General features: G+C 37.4%; 1 protein-coding gene across 3 annotated transcripts in view; it reads right to left on the bottom strand.

Annotated features, from left to right (window-relative positions):
- LOC126380504 (uncharacterized) overlaps nucleotides 1-20,514 on the bottom strand; it is a 156,877-nt gene that overhangs the window by 117,506 nt on the left and 18,857 nt on the right. For all 3 annotated transcript variants that reach the window (XM_050029960.1, XM_050029961.1, XM_050029962.1), the window contains exon 2: nucleotides 4,682-4,831. In XM_050029960.1, coding sequence (XP_049885917.1) covers nucleotides 4,682-4,831 — 150 coding nt within the window. The remainder of the gene's footprint in view (nucleotides 1-4,681; nucleotides 4,832-20,514) is intronic.

Here is a 20,514-nt window from a genome sequence, read left to right as displayed (position 1 = left end):
AATCAATGCATTGACCTTAAAAGTGAACCTGAAGTGGAAGTGTTCTGAATTGTGAAGTGGGTGAAAGAAAGTGAAGTGAAGTGAGTGTTTTACTATTAATTCCTTGCGAAAGCAAATCGCTGCGACATTTGGCATGGACGCTGCACAGAGTGACTGGGGTAACTGACTATGAAACTAACGAACCTGTCCACAGCACCGGACCCAGGATATTGGCTCGGAAGACTCGACTTGAAGTTGAACTTTATGTACTATTGTGCAATGTATTTATAGTAGAATATTGTACCCGAATCCGCCGTACAAAACTTTATTTTATTAGGTACTGAATTCGTCCGGACTTCAGTCATTGTGACAACTACTTACCTACTTTTTTCCGACTCTGTCAAGTACTTTATATATATTTTTCTGTACCCCGGGTCCCTGACAACAATATTATAATTATATTTTCTTTTTGGTCCCTCAAAAGTACTCTCTGTCCTTTTTTGATCCCTACTACGACTTGGAAAGTGAGGGGTAGAGCTATTTTTAGAACTGTCAAAGTAAAATACGATTAAGTTTGTAACTGCCCGCACCTGCACCAATATCATAATTAATTTGAGATTTTTCTGGAGTGGACCCAGAACCCCAGAAACTTTTGAGGGTTTGGGCCCCATAGCCATCACTGGATCCATTACCTCTTGTCGAAGCCCGATGAGTCACCATGGGTGACTGGTCTATATACATCGATATAGTTACTAGGTGCCAACTAGGAGGTCCACTCATACCACGCTGCCAGTGTTGGGGCGCACATTCAATCAAGTAATACAGTTATAGCGGACCGAGCAAGCTTATCAATTTATACGGGAACCCTTGATTGCCAATTCATATATGTATCCACAAATTATTCATATGAACAGGATAAGTTATTGAAGTATTTACATATAAATATTATTTATTGATTTAATAATATGAAACGTACTAGAATATGTCTTGTTCGTGGGTTATCGCTTAGTGTAACATAAACTAGTTACAGCTGAAACAGATGCACCAGAAATTGGTGAAGCAAATCGTTCACAAATCGGTGTCGCCCACTATCGTATGATAGTGAATCGTATGATAAGTATATACTTATCTGCTTTTACAGGGTGTTAGTGACATCGTAACGAAAAGTTTGAGGGATGATTCTCACCATAATTCTGAGATGATATCAAGTGAATTTTTCCGTCGCAAAAGTATGGATCAGAAAATAATTAAAAAAACACAAAAATGTTGTTGAATATTCCGACCGGAAATTCCACTTAATATCAACTCACTCAGAATCATGGTCTGACAAATCCTGCTCAGTATTCGTTACGGTGTCATTAACACCCATACCTACTTGTATGGCTACCTGTATGGGCTGTAAGTGACATCGTAACGAATATTGAGAGAGATGATTCAGCTGATCATTCTGAGTTAATATCAAGTGGAATTTTCCATCGCAAAAGTATAGAATTGATATAATTAAAAAAAACTAAATAAAATCATGAATTTTGTGACGGAAAATTCCACTTGATGTCAACTCAGACTCATGATCTGAATCATCCCCCTCGGTATTCGTTACGATGACACTAATATCCTGTATATGGTCTATGCATAAATTATAAGGAGGTAAATATTATAACTTATATGTTCAGTATTATATGTACAGTCTTACCGGTAAGTAACTGACGACGCAGCCTAAGGGGACACGCTTATCCAGCAAATGCCTATTCACTCTAGCCAACCATTATCTACAACAAAAGGATAAAGTGCCCATGGTTGTCTGGTGGTCCGTAGATGGAATAGTGACGATGGAATTAATTCCTATAATTCCCGCCAAACATCAAGGGATACCTCCTTAGTACTCTATATAGGAACAATTATACATTTTGATAGTATTAAATACTATTCTTCTTCTTCTATCGTGTGGGTCAAAATTCAAAAATTCAAAATTCAAAAATATTTATTTTTCAAAATTGGCTTACAAAGTTAGCGCTTTTTGAACGTCCAACAAAATTAAATTACATATTATGTAACTAGCTGTAAAACTACTACCACATCGGAATCTGTAACGCTGAGGGAAAGACGTGACCAGAAAACCTCCCAGCACAGGGCCCTAGTCCTACTGTTTCATGTTTTCCTTTCTTTTCTTTTTTTTAATCCAGTTTGTATTGTGAGGTGGAGTACCAACCCCAGTAACCCTGGTGTCAGGGTTACTATTGAGCAGCCAAAGGCCCCTGACATGGCTCATGTAACGGCTACTTACTTACATCAGTAATTAGTAACCGAGACCAACGGTTTAACATGCCTTCCGAAGCACGGATCATCTTATTTTTGGACAATCTGGTGACCAGCCAGTAATGTCTCAACCAAACTAGGGACCACAAAATATTTTTTGTGATATGTCCCCACCGGGAATCGAACCCTGGACCTCCGAATTGTGAGCCCAACGCACAACCACTGGACCACGGAGGTCGTTATTAAATACTATTAAGCAAGTTTAATACTCATGGTTGGTCTGACACAAGGTGCAAGTGACACTCGAAAGAGGTAAGTAGTGAGCGAGCTCAAATCGAGTTAGTTCCAGAGTGAACAATCGACCAATACTATGAACTTTGCACACCAATTAACTGAGCGTTTGTTGTTCAAAGTAATAATCTAGAATATGGCATCCGAAGTAAAACTAGGTTGATTATTTCATTAAGAATTTGCTTTTAGTCTACAAGCCTTTCCCAGTAGACGTCGTATTTGATAGTCAAAAAAATATGTACAAACTCATTTATATTGGTAATAATAAAAAATAATTCAGTAAGTACGACAAAACATATGAAATACGATTGCTACGCATATGTAGCAATCGTAGCAAACTGCTACGCGATCCTTTCGCGAGTATTCAGGTTATAAATAAATAAAAAAGACAACTCAATATGGACACAGTTAATGTTTAGCTGCTAGCCGAGTAAACTTAGCAACAATGCGCTAACTCTGTGATAATACTGCATAGAATTTGAAGTGGGCCGGCGGTTTTATTTCTACACACTGGAAAGTAGTCTCAGGGACGGCGTATTTGGGTCGAGATGACCTGGCTGGCTGAATGTTGACTTGCATAACAATATCGGACAGACGTATTACTACAGCTGCAGTAGAAATGGTCAGTCGTCGTGCCCGCCGCCTTTGTGTTCCGTTGAAAGGGATTGCAGTTTGCCGCACGCCCGTCGCAACCTCGCTCTCATTTCTATTAGTACAATATACGGAGATAGATTCATCGTAATATTTCGACGGGATGATGCCATAATGAGTGATTTGAATAGGTCATTTATTCATTTAAGGTGTTATAAGTATTTCAGACTAGAGTAGATATTTAGTTGAAATTATGCATAATAAAAGAAGGACCATAAATAGAAAATACACGAAGTAGAATTTATTTGTCAAGTGTGTGGAATTTTTTGTTGCGATAAATCTAAAAATAACATAAAAATATATAGAAAATACCTATTAATTTATTATGTGTGTCGTTTCCATATCTCGAGCTTATGGAGTTCCAGTCTTTTGGAAGGCGTGCGATTATTATTATTACATTTATTGGTATGTATATAATATGTTTGTATATTTTATACTTAGTTGTAGATATAAGTAAGTCTATTATATTAATTGATGCGATTAGTGTATTATTATGTATATTAATATGTATGCTTGTACACGATATCTGCCCTCTCCTCGTTAATCTTTCACCTGTTAGAAATAAGTTGTGCTTTTGTCACTCCTCATGTTGTGATATTGTGTTTCTGTGTTATCCTGTGTATAACTTATTAAATAAATAACATAAAAATCTTTTTACCGCCTTCCATGCGTGAGGACCCCACGGCTGACGCGTCAGTAACGAGATGAATCAAAGCAGCCTAGGACTGACTGTGATTGCGTTAACAATCCTATGGCGTCAGATGAGCTTGTCGTGCTCACTTAAGCAGCATAGTTACTGCCGCTGCTCTTATTAACCAAATTATAGCACATGCGCTGTCTATCACAGTGACATATATTTCGGACATTTATCTGAAACTGCGCGTTAATAAGCGACACCAGCGCCAGTACTATAATTATTTATGTACGATTAGCCAGTGTTTTACTATGCAAATACTGTTATTAGTCCCCCGCCTTGTTTATAAAATCTACGCGTTAATATTAAACGTTTTTCGTCGACCGACCACGGAAAATTGTAGTGGTTAAAGTAGATAGTACTGTTGCTGATCTATCTTATTTTATACAAGCACAGAGATATAAACTAAATTGAGACCGATCTTTTACAATATTAAGCGTATGGTACTACAATTTGAATTCCCTACAAATTATAATTATGTATACGAATAGGTACCTAAAATGTATTTTTGTAGACTTAGCAAGACATAGTATTTAAAGACATTCGCTTTGGCATGATTATCGTAACTTGAATTCAGACGTATCTTCGCGCACCCGTTAGGCTCAAGCCGGACAGAACTGACACACCATCGGTTCCTCTCATACATTTTATATCCAAGTAGGTACATTGAGAGTAGTACCTAATCGTACAGGCGCGCTAATAGCGTCCTACGAGCGGCGTCACTTCAGTCAGGCTTTATGCCTTTCTAATTGTACTTCACACGTCTGTTGACCAACAGACAAACGAAAGAAGAAGAAGAACATAACTGACCTTCAGTGGGCGTGGTCTGCTGGCTAGAGTTGATCCTTGGCCGCTCTTCACCCGCGGCAATGTGCTTGCCCGTGCGCCGCGCCACCGGTCGCAGCTCGCGCTCTCGCTCTACATCGCTCGTCTCCTCCTCCTCGTAGCCATATTCCATTTCTGCAACAAACCTGGTATTAGACAATTGTATGTATACATATGTAGAATACTTAGAACGCCGAGGAGCGAGAGTTTTTATATAAATACCCGCGCCGCCGCCGCAGCGAAATTCTGTGTGAACGCGCGCATACCAACTTGAATATTACTAAATATTCCTGACTCTGTGTGTATCAATCTTAAATAAGTGGAAGTAGACCACAGAACTGAAAAGTTTATTTCTCTTTGAATAGGACATCTATGAGATGTGGCAGGCGTCACCGAAAATGTTTACCATACAAATGCCAAAAGCATACAAACATCAAAAATATGGGAAAAATTCCGGCAATAGGTATTCCGTTTTTGCCCAATATTTTGCTGGCACAGACGTCACAAACGTCAAACCGTTGGCGAGAACGTTTTCATAGAAAATCGCAATAACAGGTAATTATTAATACCTACATCAATGGAAAATTGACTTTGACACCCCATCTATTATGTTTCTACCTAGAAGTAGACGCGGTTACAAATATAAAACCGAATAATACTATATCAGAAAACAAAATAACATAAGCTCACGAGTATATTCCCAATTTGGGCTAGACAGAGGTATATCCCCCGCAAGATGAACTTAGTACTTACCCACGCTTCACCTTGCTTTCTATTAGACCAATGTGATAGGTGGAAAAAGAAATAAAAGGTAGAATAATAACCATAACATAAAAATCCAATAAAGTAAATAACATGTTTGAATTCTCCTATTCACATATTTAATCCTTTAACTGAAAAGCGGATGTAAAGTAACACGTATACAAAATGAAAAATAAACACTGTTTTTGCTCTATTCCGCAGTCACTAAATTATTCCCCTTTGATAAAATGTTATATGAATATCGGCCGCAATGAAAAGTTTTCATTTAAAAACTGTTCCTTTTACACTTTTCTTTCTTTATTTACATTTGCAAATATTTCACTCCACTATTTATTACCTGAAGACGATAGGAAACACGTATGATGAAAAATGCAATCGCGGATGCATGCGAAATAAGAATGCTGTCTCCAGTTATGTAATGTAATTTGGTACATGACGACAAGGGTCACCGGAACCGTCTGGTCAAGCGTATTGTTCCAACGAGGACATATCCGGTCTCCTATTGTTCTCAAAATATAATTTATCCATACATAAACTAACACATCTTGCCTACCGGGGTAACCAGAGACTATGGAATTCCATTTGCTTCGATCTTGCTTCACTTTTTCTGCTTCCTCCACAATCATCAATCGTCTTATATACGCCTACGATTACAAAAGTACCTACGCCTACGATTAGTGTTTATAAGCATTAAATTCTGTATTTCCTTTCCCAATAAGCCTGAATGGGTTTGTGCCGGGATTACGTGAACGTGTGATAAATAACACGTACACATGGTTGTCAAAATTGGACGTATAAATCCATAAGGGACATTACAGGCTGATCATCTGATTGTCCAAAAATAAGATGATCCGTGCTTCGGAAGGCACGTCAAGCCGTTGGTCCCGGTTACTACTTACTGATGTAAGTATGTAGTAGTTTGGCCATTGTAGGGCCTTTGGCGGTTTAGTAATAACCCTGACACCAGGTTTGATGAAGTTGGTAATCCACCTCACAACCCACACGACAAGAAGAATCCATTTTGAACAGAGGCAATCCAAGCTTTGCTCAAAAATTTAATATTATATTTATCATCTCGCTAGAATTTATCCCTTTTCTATTTTGGGGTACGTTCCTGAAAGTAATATGCCAATGCCAATCTGATGTCTCTTTGATCTGACCTAAAACGTGGTGAATTATATTATCTTTGACTAACCTTCCAATCCGAAGGGATAACTATTCTATTACAGGTTAGGCTACATAACAAAGAACTACGAACTTAAACCCCAAAGAACAGTCTCTCTCGGAATCGTACCCAGACTGCTAGATCGTGAGCCTATTGCTCTCACCACCGGATCAAATAGGCTAGATATTACAACACAAAGGCTATTCAATATGTATATTCCTTTTTTAAATATTTGCTTACAATCAATATAGGTATGATTCCGCACTTTTTTGCAGTGAAATATTTTTAACATGAAACCTTTCTCGTGAAGTATGAACAGTTTATTTGTGTTAGTTTATACTGTAAATAAGTGATATTTGCCGTGCAATAATGTGTATTGACAGTATACATATATAGTATTATATATATATATATATATATATATATATATATATATATATATATATATATATATATATATATAATTCTGGGTACTAGTATACTAGTAGGTACAACGCTGCTAGAGAATCGAGCTCGCTCTCTGATTCGAGCACAGGTATAAAAAGTATGTTTACTCAAGCCCTCTTTTCATCTGTTGCAATATGCTGTGTAAATTCGTCACCCGCCGCTCCCTCAGCGCTGGGGGTGGAAGGGTGACTGCACGACACCCGGCACCCGGCGCCGAGGTAAATTGCGGAAATTAAAAAATAGCGCTGAAATTCACCGGGAAGGCGCTAATTTCGGTTTAGATGAGGATACAGAGGTCATATGATCGGATCCCACCCTCGAAAAATTAGGGAGAAAGTCACTTAAGAGTTAAGAGTAAGTATACATTTACATAGTTATATTCTTCTAGGAAAATTCTACTTTATTATCATTTTTCCGTGATTAGTCCTTTATAAAAACTGTCTACAATTATTGTAATGCGTGTTATCCGAAACCGAACGCGTGTAAATCCCACTGCGGATGTAAAATAGCTATATTGCTTTTTTAGATGCATAGCTTCAATATGACATTTTTAACCCCCAGTACAACAAGACATTTCACAAGATACACATTTTTCTAAATTTTCATTTCTTAGAAATATACTTCTCGTTGCTGCAGCAATAACAAACTAATTAAGTGTAATTGAAAAGAAAGGAATAAACAGTTCCTACGCAATTTGTTTACTTATTTATTCACTAGTTTTCCTTTAGAGACTGCTGGCAAATTACTCGAGAAAGCAAGGTATTTAATATTTCTTATTGAAGAAGAAAATCACTACAATCTTCTAAGAAAAATATAGTGATTTAAGTTGTGATGCACATAATGGCAGGTTATATTTACTCTGGCAACTAGCAGGCCTTCTCTGTAGGCTTTGTAGCAGATTGTGGAATTTTAAACTTTTAAATCACTTATCTTATTTTTTTTCTTTTTAACATTTGTAAGTTTGTAAAAACACGCACCTATTTAGCGCCAAGACAAACACAAAATATGATTAAGCCCGGCACTCAATGTAAAAATATCTTTACCATGTGTTTTTACATTTATTGCATTTTCATAAATATCACAAGCTGGAAGGTGAAAAGCTTTCGCTAGCTGCTCCGTTTCACGACATTCGACGTAAGTACCTACGTATCGCTGAACGTATAGGTACTTATACTAAAAAGTTTACTATGAACTATCCCAACTAACTAATTAACAAAGTTAAATATGAATACGACGCTCGTTTAAGAACTTGAAAACGTTTCCTGGCTTTACCGCGAGTATTAAATTTTCCAGCCTGCGGTGCTAGCTCATGATAACGACTACCAGGAAAGCAGAATAACATAACATAAACTCACGACTACATGCCAATTGGGATAGTCAGAGATACATCTATCGCAACATGAATTAAGTACCCACACCAACGTGATAGGTGGTGAACCGGATCGTCGTCTAGAATGGGCGAGCCAACTGCGTTAGTGAAAACTAATTCGTTGGTACAAGGACCGGGGTTCGAACCGGCATTCTCCGTCTGAAAAGCAAGCCGATGAATCACAGGGCCACAGTGGCTAATAACAAATCAAAATAACTTTATTACAAAAGAAAGTTATGTAACCTAATCCTGTAAATAATCACACCACCCAATCAGAGTTCGCGCAAACCAAGAGGACAGTACCTGCCTGCCTTACAGATCTGTCACCTGACTGCAACTGGCACGTCTAGTGAAACATGAAGCTTGCCAATCAGAGATCGGACTTGCTGTCAAATAGGGATTAGAAAAAAATTACCAAGCGCGTCTTGAAAATCTTGACGCCAAACGCCAGATCCGAAAAGCTGGCCCTAAGCCCACCTACTGGTACACGTATAACTCAAGTGGGACTCTTTATTGTGCTTCTTGCAACAGGACTTTCAAAACCAATTTTGGTTTTGCTAGTCACGCTCGCGCTCGTGCCCAGGCTAACACTAGCTGAGGGTGTGGCCGTCGATGGATACGTCTGGGAGGACATCATCATCCTCATGATCATTTCAAAATACGCATGGATTTTAAGTATTATACGATTGAAACAAGTAATGATAAAATATGTTTAAGACACAAATTTTGCCTAATGAAGCGGTAACATCCAATTTGGCGGCCGTGGCAATATTGATAAAAACATGTTTCGATTTTTTAAAAGAAGAGTCAATTAAAATTTGTTAACAGTTCATAATGTTCAAAGGACAGCTCTTGAATTTCCCGTTAATAAAATAGGAAGTTGTGAATGAGGTTAGCGCAGGACCGGAAAGAGTGGCGCAAAATGGAGGAGGGCTATACCCAACAGTGGGCTGATTGATGATGAAAATAGGAAGTGTAACCACCTATTCCACAGGTAAAGAAAGGATATAATATTTAATATTTTTGGCAATATTTGACGGCGAAAGAATCCCGAAGGAGAGGATACCTACATTCTTTTGAAACTCGAAAAGAGACGAATATTATCATTCATTTCTTATGAATCTCTAAAAAGATACTATTGATCTTTATGTGTGTACACACAAATCCAAGAATATGTATACTTCAGCAAAGATTTATACATAAACAAGGGCGAATGATTTTAATAGGCAATCTATGTACTTATAGGTAAGTAACATACCTAGCTACTCTTAGTCGTTCTTATTTTTAAACGTCACAGAGCATCACGCTTTTTTTTCTCGAAGGGGTAGGCAGATTTTATCGCCAGCAATATTTAAGACCCATGGAGTTGAAGGCGAGACTATTGCCATGTCTTTAAGCATACTTAAATATCTTTTGCTGAAGGAAAAGTAAGTTTAGCGTTATTAGATACCTAATAGATAGTAATAAAATAAGTACTGGGGGGTTAAAATGGCCACATCGAAGCAATTCATCTCAGATAGCAATATTGCTATTTGACATTTGATTGCATTGCGCACTTACTTTTATATGCGCAAATGTCAAATTGCAATAATTATTGCTTTTGTATATGAATTGCTTCGATGTGGCTTTTTTAACCCCATGAAGCAATTTTTGAAGTTACAAACTGATTTATTTAAATAATATTTAAGAAATAAAGATAGCCCACGCTTCAAGGGACACATGTCGCTCGACAAATGTCGCTTGGTGGGGATGAGGCTTTAGGCTACTGGAACAAAGGGGTCGACTTTCCTTGTGTTCTCATTTTACTAGGATTAATTAACTAGATAAACTGTGGTAAGTATATATACATATATTGTATGTGTCTGTAGAATGTGTTTTTTTAGTTATTAAATAACTTGTAATGAATACCTACATAGATTAAAAAGATGTGTTGCTGTTGCAGTTTCTTGTCATTTCTTCTTCTCAGCCATAACACCTTGCAAAATGACGCAGATCATTCAAAAATGTTAAATTGAAGTTCACAACAGGTTTATTCGTGATAATTACGTTGAATAAATGACTCTGAGTCTGCGGTCTGTAAGTATTGGTTATAACATGACATTAACTAGTCGTAAAGCTTTTCATATTAACTTAACAAACCCATTCGCGATAGCTCAGTTCGGTGAACGCGTGACTTGCATCGAAGTGTAACAGGTTTGAATCCCGGCTCGGGCTAACCCACAAAATTTGACTTTACGAGTTTGAATTCATGTTTGTATCATAGATGATAATGGCAATAGGCTTGTCCCCTATTACTTACATGGCGAGAAGTGAGTGCCATACATCCCTGCTTACCCCTTCGGGGGTACAGGCATGATGCGATGTTATAACAAAACATAAATAGCCTATATATGTCCCACTGCTGGGCACAGGAGTCCCCTCCGAACCGGAAGGGGGTACAGATCATACTCCAACTCGCTGCTCCAGTACAGGTTGATGGGCTTTTCATATTTGGTAGAAAAAAGATATTTACATTAATGGAAGGAATGTAATGGGTACTCTACAATTCCCATGAATTAAATATAAGATAGGTAATGAAATTGTAAACTGCTATGAAGCATCAGAGTTACAATGAATAACCTGGCATCGAAATTTTTATTTTGGAATGGGGTTACCTAATGCTGTTAGTGGTAGCAAAATGCACATTAGTTCTCAGAATGCATATGTTGCTTTAGATATTTGCAAACATGTAAACAAGTCCCGACATATTCACAGTATCTAAATGTTGGGAGTGTGTTGAATGCACTCCAATGAACGATGTAGGTACATGTGTTGTGGCTCAGTTCAAGTAAGTACATACCTGTAGTTTGACACCTGCAAAAATCTATCATGATAATAGTTAGATTCATCATTGCCTTGTATAACTTTATCATGCTTACACAGGGCCGCTTAACTAATTTGTAAATTGACTAGTCCGGTTTTTACAGAAACAATAAAAAAGAAGAAAATATAGATTATTATAAATATTTTAGCCTGGAACCTGACAGAGGGGCAGCAGTAACTGTCAGTACTATTCAGAGGCGGAGAGGTTGACATAGACGACTCTGCGCGCTACACTCGCGTCAGACAGAGTACTGCCGGACGGAAGGCAAGAGGGAAACCATGCCCTATTTTTCCCTAAAAAGTAGGATGGAGAATGCTACAGCGACTAGAGCATGGCTCTTAAATTAGTGATGATGATAATTATTTTAGTAGCGACAGCTTAAAATCCTTTAGGCGTTTTATGAAAAGTTAGATAGCTGTATCACTCTCCACTAACCCGCAGTGGAGCAGTGAGGCGTTGTAAGCTCGTGTAAGTCCTGTTGTATAATAGACAGCTCTATTCCGAAAACAAAGGCCGTGTTAACAGACTGGTTACTCACCCTGGACTATACGACTACTGAAGACCCCGTAAAATAAATTTTCTACTTACCTCTTCCTCAATTTAGGTATAAATTAATACTACAGTTTATTTTGTAATGCTTATTTTTGTTTGTTTTTTTATGTTATATTTTACATTGTAACTAATATTAAGGCTAGTTTTTAATAAAAAAAAATTAACTGGTTCCCCAAGATTCAGGCATTGCCTACTTTGGGGACTCCTGTACTCCTGTATTTAGAATATAAGTACATTTTTTGTTTTAAGTACTTAAACATATTTATTTGTTTTATTTTGTGCAATAAAGTTTATTATTATTATTATTAATATCCCCTCCGGTTGATTGAGAGGCGTGTGGCCAGCAGTGGGACGTTAATAGGCTGTTTATGTTGTGTTTTAGCTGTACGAGAAAAAAGTCTGTTAACCATTAACCGTGTGCGGTACAACCGTGCTTTGTAGCTACAACGTATCACGTTGAGAGCGGTAGACGTTTCAAAATGTTTACTTTGCGCTTCAAGCGGACCCATTCATGTAGGTACATACGTACTGTAAAGTAAAGACACCCTTTTGTACCGACTCTATTACGTCGCGACAAGTATGTTGTAGTTTTGCTTATTAAAATCCATTATGGTGCTAATTCCTGTAAATACCATCTAATTTTATTTTAAGTTATATCTGTCATTTTCTTATCCGCCGAAAAGGAAAAGGACGGGTAATCGACAAGCATAAAATTTATGGAACACACGTCAATTTTAAGGACAAATATAAAACAACCGTCTAAAAATTTTACATCAGTCAATAACCCGACACAGGTAAGTAGACAGCACGTCAAACGGATTGCATACCAGCGACATACCTTTTTGATTCGCCCGGGTTATTCATTCATTTACTTACTCATTCTTCCTAAAATTAAGAGCTGTGAATCATCCGTCCCTTTCCTTTTCGACGGATATGAAAATGACGGATATAACTTAAAATAAAATTAGGCGGTGTCTGCAGGAATCGGGGCCATTATTTACATTAAATGTTTATAACATGATAATATAAATACGTCAGCTATATGGTAACTTCTCTTCTTCTATCGTATGGGTTGTGAGGTGGATACCAACTCCATCAACCCTGGTGTCAGGATTACTATTGAGCCGCCAAAGGCCAATGACATGGCTCATCTAAGGACTACTTACTTACATCAGTAAGTAACCGGGATCAACAGCTTAACGTAGCATGGGTAATTAACGTTATAGAACAAAACAAAAGTAGTCTTCTACTTTAAAAATAATAAGTGTCCCATTGAGACGTAGGTGAATACAAAAAGTAGTCAGGTATAAAATAGCAGTTATTTACTTTGTTTCTTTGCGATGTACTTATTCTATTAAAAATAGGTACTTATTAGTAAAAAGATACAGTTGTGGCTTTTAACTGTTAGGTACATTTTGTATCTTGTTATAACGGTCACAACCACCGCCGGACATTTTTTGTTAGCTGCTCTTCAAATGCTACTAAATATTGGTTGGCAACTTAGCATTATGCATGGTCCACTAACATCCATGAAACGAATGATGTAAGTACGAGGTGATAAGTGAAGTATTTTGTGCGCTAGGACGGTGCATGACGTGTTCTTTCTGTTTTTTTATAATACCACTGCACCATCTCTATGTACCACATGGAACGCAATAAACATTTTGATTTGAAGTACAATCGCTAAAACCAAATGCGGTACTTATATTCCCTTCAGCATTCGCATTGTGACAGATCGCCATCCAGAAGACACCTTATTTAAATCTTTATCTGTCATTTCTTATCCGCGAAGGAAAACCTGTCCCATAATCGACAGTCCAAAAATTGATTGAACACACTTCAAAACGTTTAAGAGCAATGGCGTATAACCCGTCAGAATTAAGTTGACAGCACACGCTAATCGGTTTGCAAACCAGCGAGATGCCTGTTGGATTTATCCGGGTTATTGTGTCGTACGTACGGCGAAGTGTTCGGTGAAGTTTATAGTGAGGTGTAAAGTGATGTGACGGTTTCGAAGCTGGACCGCGTAGTTCTATGCAAGTACTTACTGTATTGTTTGTGCTGTCATATTTCCTTCCAATCCTATAACCCACATCCGTATTTTCGCCAGACTCACATCTGCTATACTTAAATACAACAACAAATTACTTTTAAAGAGTTGTCTCTTCACGAATTATTCTTCTACTTCACTCGCAGAATATATATTTTTTAAACACGCCGTTTACCTTTTATCATTTTTGATAGGTAGCAATAAAGTTTCCTTGATAAATGGAGTGAGCATGAATACCATAATATTAACGGCAAAGGCTCTTTTCTTGCTTGATAAGAGATAAAATATGTCAATATCTTAATAAAAATCTAAAACATTGTTTAGGTAAAAGTATATGAGTAAGTACAAGAAATATTTTTGTAAAAATAGGTTACACGTTGCTTTCCACTTCAACATAGAGACAGTCCACATGGACACAGCGATTTAGTATACCGACTTATACTAAATCCATCACTGAAAAATACCCTATATTTAGTACCGACACGTGCGTACCGCTGAAAACCGTAAGAAATTGTATACCTAACCAGCTGAACCGTAATATTTCTTGTCATCGGCAAACTTATCAATAAAATATCAAGTTGAACCAGTGACGTTGGAGGCGTTAGACAAAATTATATATTTCCAGGTACAAATTGCGATTATGACACTTAATGCGGGGCGAGAGACGGTCGCGTTTCCAAGGAGGATACACACATTTTGTCCATTTCACTTTCACCCACGGGGGAGGGGTGGGGCGTCTGAATGGGCCAGGATCGATCGCTATTCAGCCTACGAACTCTCAAAATATGCCAGTGGACGAAAACAGCCTGTAGTACAACGGAACAAGTTCACAGTCCGCATTCTTCTAATGATTTGTATCTTAGTAGCCGAGCTTTTTAACATGTGAGAGTTGCTGCTCCTAGGAGTAGGTACGTATTTAAGATTGTTCTTTTTCCACTATATAAGGGTTATGCCTAAAATAGAACGACAATAAATTTAAATTTTATTTTGAAAGTTAGTACTTCATCAGAAACAGAAAGGTCGGTGAGGTGTGGATACTTAGTTCATCTTGCGATGGATGTACCTCTGACTACTCCATTGGGTTATAGCCGTAAACTTATGTGCTATATTTGGTACTTAATATCCACAATCAAACCTTTCATACAGTAACATGATTTGTTACGAAACTTTGCCATATTTTTTACAAAAATAATAAAGTAACAAAAATGAGAATAGGGTGGTTTCCAACTAGTCAAATCAGTTACTTGACATCCTAGTCAAATTAGATACTTTTTAACGAAACGTCAAAACAAAAGTTTTCTTTGGAGTTTGTATGGAAATACTATCCTGTGACGTCATCAACAAAAGCGGTCAAACGTCGTACTCATTGTTACTTAATTCATAAATAAAATGGAAAAATAAATCGAAATGTAAAATAAGCTTTATTTTTGATCATGATAAACTGGATTCTATTTCTAGATTACTTATTAGGATTTTATAATTTATCTTTGACTCAGTCAAATACTCTATTGATGATAGTGTAGGGAGCGCTGGTAATTATAATAAAACCCCACACAAATAATTGAATGAACTGTACTACTTAGGACATTAAATTAAATTACAAGATCCAAACATTGAGACGCGTTGGTTTGCTCGCGTCAGAGATGTGACTGACCATAAATGGTAGACTATTAGGTATGTCCCATACAGATAGGACACCATGGTTGGGTTACGGGCGGGAAATTGTTCAGGATTCGAGGTGAGGTACCGTTTATAAAACTCCATACAAAAATCTCACTCTTACCGTGTGCCGCCTAACGCGTAAGTGCGAACGAGACCGCTTACTCCTTAACAACTTACGGGCATTTAGACGGATCTTCCTTTAGACCCAAAGAGGGTGTTGTAAATCTAGAGGGCGCAATCAGGATAGTGCCTAGTGAAATAGAGCCTTAATCTATGAAATATATCTGTCCTAGGGAACTAGCTTCTAACCTTTCCATTTACCACGATACTTTAATCATAAGCGGTGTTGTGTAGCACCAATCGCCACTATAATAATCATCAATAAAGACAGTATCTATTCAGCACTTGGTCGTTTCAGTCGTCTCTTACGAACCTCCCTATAGCGGTTTTGGTAAAGCAATAATCTCTTTCTCAGCCTTTGGGTTTATCCGTAGTTAGCTTATCTTTATTTATTTTTTCGGAATAACAACAACTATTTTTACATAAAGATTTTAAGTTATAATTTTACAATGTACGCCAAAATAGTTTCCACTTTTGAACTTATTTTCTTTTTGTTGAGAGTAGAAACTGCAGTCACTCTTCGCTTTAACCGCCTCGCCTGTGTACCACAGTGCGAAATGTAGCGATTACTAACGTCCTGAACGACCTCCGTGGTCCAGTGGTTGAGCATTGGGTTCACGATCTGGAGGTCCCGGGTTCGATTCCCGGTGGGGACATATCACAAAAATTACTTTGTGGTCCCTAGTTTGGTTAGGACATTACTGGCTGATCACCAGATTGCCCAAAAGTAAGATGGTCCGTGCTTCGGAAGGCACGTTAAGCCGTTGGTCCCGGTTACTACTTACTGATGTAACTAAGTAGTCGTTACATGAGCCATGTCAGGGGCCTTTGGCGGCTCAATAGTAACTCTGACACCAGGGTTTGTGAGCTTGGTACTCCAACCTCACAACCCACACGATAGAAGAAGAAGACTAACGTCCTTTCTCACGTCACGCGCTAACGGTACACGGAAAAGGGTTAAAATTGATATTTAAAAAAATCCCTTACTTTCACTGTAAGATCATTAGAGAACACTTTATTGAATGTAAAGACTATTTTGGTTTAATTCTATAATTTACGCCTAGTGGCAGTGCGGTATACACTTTGGTACCATGTCACATTAACTTTCACTAAATGTCAAATATGTTAGTGCGACAGAGTCCTAAAGTGGGTACATTATATTGCGCATGACTGTACTCTCCTCAAATTTAACACTTTTTTATTAAAAAAATATATTGACAATATCTAATCGTTGGTTAGTTCTTGGTAGGGCTGTAGGTAATCCTAAGACGTACATTGATCAAATTGAAGATGTTCTTAGAAAAGGTTTAGTAGGTATGATCTACTCTGAACCGGCGTGCGTGTATGAAATGATTGATGAATGTGGAGGAAGCGAGAGAAGTGTGTCAAGATCAAATCGACTGGAATTCCATAGTCTCTACTTACCCCGATGGGAAATAGGTGCGAGTTATGTATCATATGAAAATTGACAATTCACTTAAGAAAGTTGGGCTGAAACTTTATACCACCATACAAAGTTATTCTCCAATATTTTGCTTTTAGTAGGTTTCGCTAGCCTGCCTATGTAGCGACAACTTTGCGACGATATACTGCTGTTGGCTGTAATGTGATCATTGCACAATTATTTTCAAGTTTGTGTTGCTCATGGCTATTTTAATTGCTCTTTTTCTGTGAGAGAAAGTTGTGTCTACAAAATGGCTGTCACCGGTGCAGTTTCAATGGCTTAATTTTATAATGCTTCCTACTTAAGTAGATGCCTGCTATTCACCCTGGTGTTTCAAACTGTTGGAAACTGGTGAGACAGTTTTGTATTGTAGCAAAATGTTACAGGATATTTTGTTGAAGCGAAGATTAATTTATGTTGATCTTCCATGGATGGCATTGACTGCTTGGCCAAATAAATGGGGGCGATGCTATATTCCACTATAAACTATGACACACAGGTCACCCTTTCAGCTAGTCACCCTATTCGAATCACCCTCACGGTGCACGCTAAAATACCCATTATATTCGTAATATTAATTTTCCTACATTTTTTACGTAAGTACATCTTTTTGTAAATCTTCAAGAAGAACCAGAGGTCAAAGATAAATTATAACATTCTGATTACTAATATAGTAACAAGTCTAAAACTGACGAAAAACGTTTTCTTTTTTCTAATTAACTTATTTATGATTTTTTAATTAAAACGTAATAATAAGTCCGGCCCCCATTCCTGCAGACCCCTCCTAATGTTATTTTAACTTATACGCGTCATTTTCTCATCCACCGACAAGTGTTAAATTTTAAAATGAATGAATAACCCGGACGAATTATATAGGCACCTCGCTGATATGCAACGTTTCGCGTGTGCTGCCAACTTAACGCAGTCGGTTTATTGGCCAATAAAAAAAATCTGCCTAAAATTGAGGTGTGTTCCATAAATTTTACGCCTGTGGGTTACCCGTCCCTTTCCTTTTCAGCGGATAAGAAAATGACAGTTATAACTTAAAATAAAATTAGATCGTGTGTACTGGAATCAGCATCATTATCTTGGTTTTCTATGACATCACAGTGCGCTTTTCATACAAATTCAACAGTAATTTTGTGTTTTCACGTTTAGTGAAGTGTAATCAACTAGTTGGAAACTAGTCTACTATGTTTTTACACTTCATTTATTGTTTTGTTTCTGCTTTCCATGTGTAACACCAAGTCATTATTTTTGTACTTCTTGTTTATTTTTTAAAATTTATTGTGCGGGTACTCGCATTTCACCGATCGGCGTGGGTTGAAAATCAGTGTTGCCCTCTGGGTAAATTTTCACTGAACCCTGGCCTTTTTTAGTGAACTGCGACACCCATATACCTTTATGTTTTCCAACTAAATATTAATGTTATGTGTGTATATTTTAGTGTTGTTAAGTATATGTGTGTCGTAGATTTTACCTAAATAAACTTTTTTATTATTATTATTACACCGACCAGCAACAAAGCACAGCGCAGGTACCCGGACCCTTTTCCAGTCGATATGAGGAGACGTTTACTCATTAGTGCTGCTGTGGCCGACGATGGGACATGGTTACCTAGAAAGTGCCTATTCGCTTTCTATTTTAATAGTAGTAATAGGCAGATTTAACAAGTATCCCGACTATCAAGTAATAAGCACTGAACATAAGGGCTATGTATACAATAAATACATAGCTATAGGCACTTTCTAGGTAACCATGTCCCATCGTCGGCCACATCGTGAGAATGTGATCAAATGCTCAAGTATTTATGATTAATAAAACAACTTTTAATTTATAAAAGCTTTATATCTTCCAAGGTCTCAACCGCAGACAGAACCCTATCAAATATACAAAAGGAACTATAAGTTTCACAACGACTAGGTTTACCGAAGTTCAAATCGATTAACTCAACCTTGAGTTTGAATTTCCAGTCGTTGCACGATGATACTTATAGATTTTTTTTTTATCTCAGGGAGATTTATTTTATTTATTTATTTAAAAGGTACACACAACAGGTAACAGTCATGGCATGCGAAAATAAAAGGTTACAGATGTGGGTAATAACAGCTAGATCGAAACCCAAAACGTGTATAGACGGCATGGTTACCAAATTTTGTAACGTGAGGTTAGTTGCAGTTAAATGCTAAAAAGTGGTTAATTACTATTAAGTATATTGGTTTAAATCTTGGTTAACAAAACTTGGTTATATTGGTTAACACAATAGAACAAGAAAATGAAAAGTGAAAAGAAACATTCCGTCGTGTTTTGTCATTTCCGAGATGAGGCAATGAGTGGCTGCGTAGCGCACAAATCTGGCGAATGCACCGCCAATGAGCAGCACACTCGCTGCATGCGCACTGTATTTACGTAGTGTACGCGCTGCAACAATACCCCCAGTATTGTTGTAATCAGCGCATATACGGATACCAAAACTCTGATATTTTGTGACAAATAGTTAAAATATACGTTAATAGCTAATAATACAGCATCTAATATCATAACGAAGCATCTAATATTTAACATACTTTTTTGCTCGTATTCAAAAACTTTCGTAAGACAACACAAACTTTTTTTGGTAAGTACTCAAATGAAACTAAAATTGAAATTCAATGTAACCGCCATGCATGAAACTCGACACTCCTGCAACACCAATTACTTAAGACTTCACCAGAATTCAGCAACCTGCCTGCTCCGATCTTAGAATATGGGATGGAAATTCAATTGCAATAGCCTAGAGCCAATAGATTTGTGTTCGAAGGAACAACAGACGTTCACGCGTTCCTGCCTTCTCGTTACGTGTGTCACTTTCCTAGGCCTGCTTTCCAGGCCGTAGTAAAATGCCACCTAGGGGTAAGTATTGTGACGTGTATGCTGGCTGTTAAGGTAAATTACTAAACCGGTGTTCTTAATTTCACTTTTTGAAAAACGTTTACGAATTCATGTTGACTTTCGAGAAATAGGGTTTTTGTATAGATATATTTTATTTTACATAATTGTGTAGTTTCTTAGGTCACAGATAAATTATGAAATCCTGATTACTAAAAGACACAGATCTAAAGGCGACAAAAAACGTTTTCTTTTTTCTATTTATCTTATTTATGAATTTTAATAAACAAAAATGTAATAATAAGTGCGACTATTCGTCACGTTTTTCTGTGACGTCAAAAGTTGCTTTTTCATGCAAATTACATAGAAATTTCGTGTTCACACGTTTTGTAAAATGAGGAACCGTGGTTGCCCAGTTGGTAGAACGCTTGCCTCTCACTTTGAGATCGTAGTTTCGAATCCAGCTCCGGCCTAAACCAATGATTGTCAAATTTGTGTGTGATTATCACGTGCTTA

The sequence above is a fragment of the Pectinophora gossypiella genome, chromosome Z (assembly GCF_024362695.1).
Source record: "Pectinophora gossypiella chromosome Z, ilPecGoss1.1, whole genome shotgun sequence".
NCBI classification, from domain to species: domain Eukaryota; kingdom Metazoa; phylum Arthropoda; class Insecta; order Lepidoptera; family Gelechiidae; genus Pectinophora; species Pectinophora gossypiella.
Note: the sequence above shows the minus strand (reverse complement) of the source record. Positions and strands in the feature narration are given on the sequence as shown.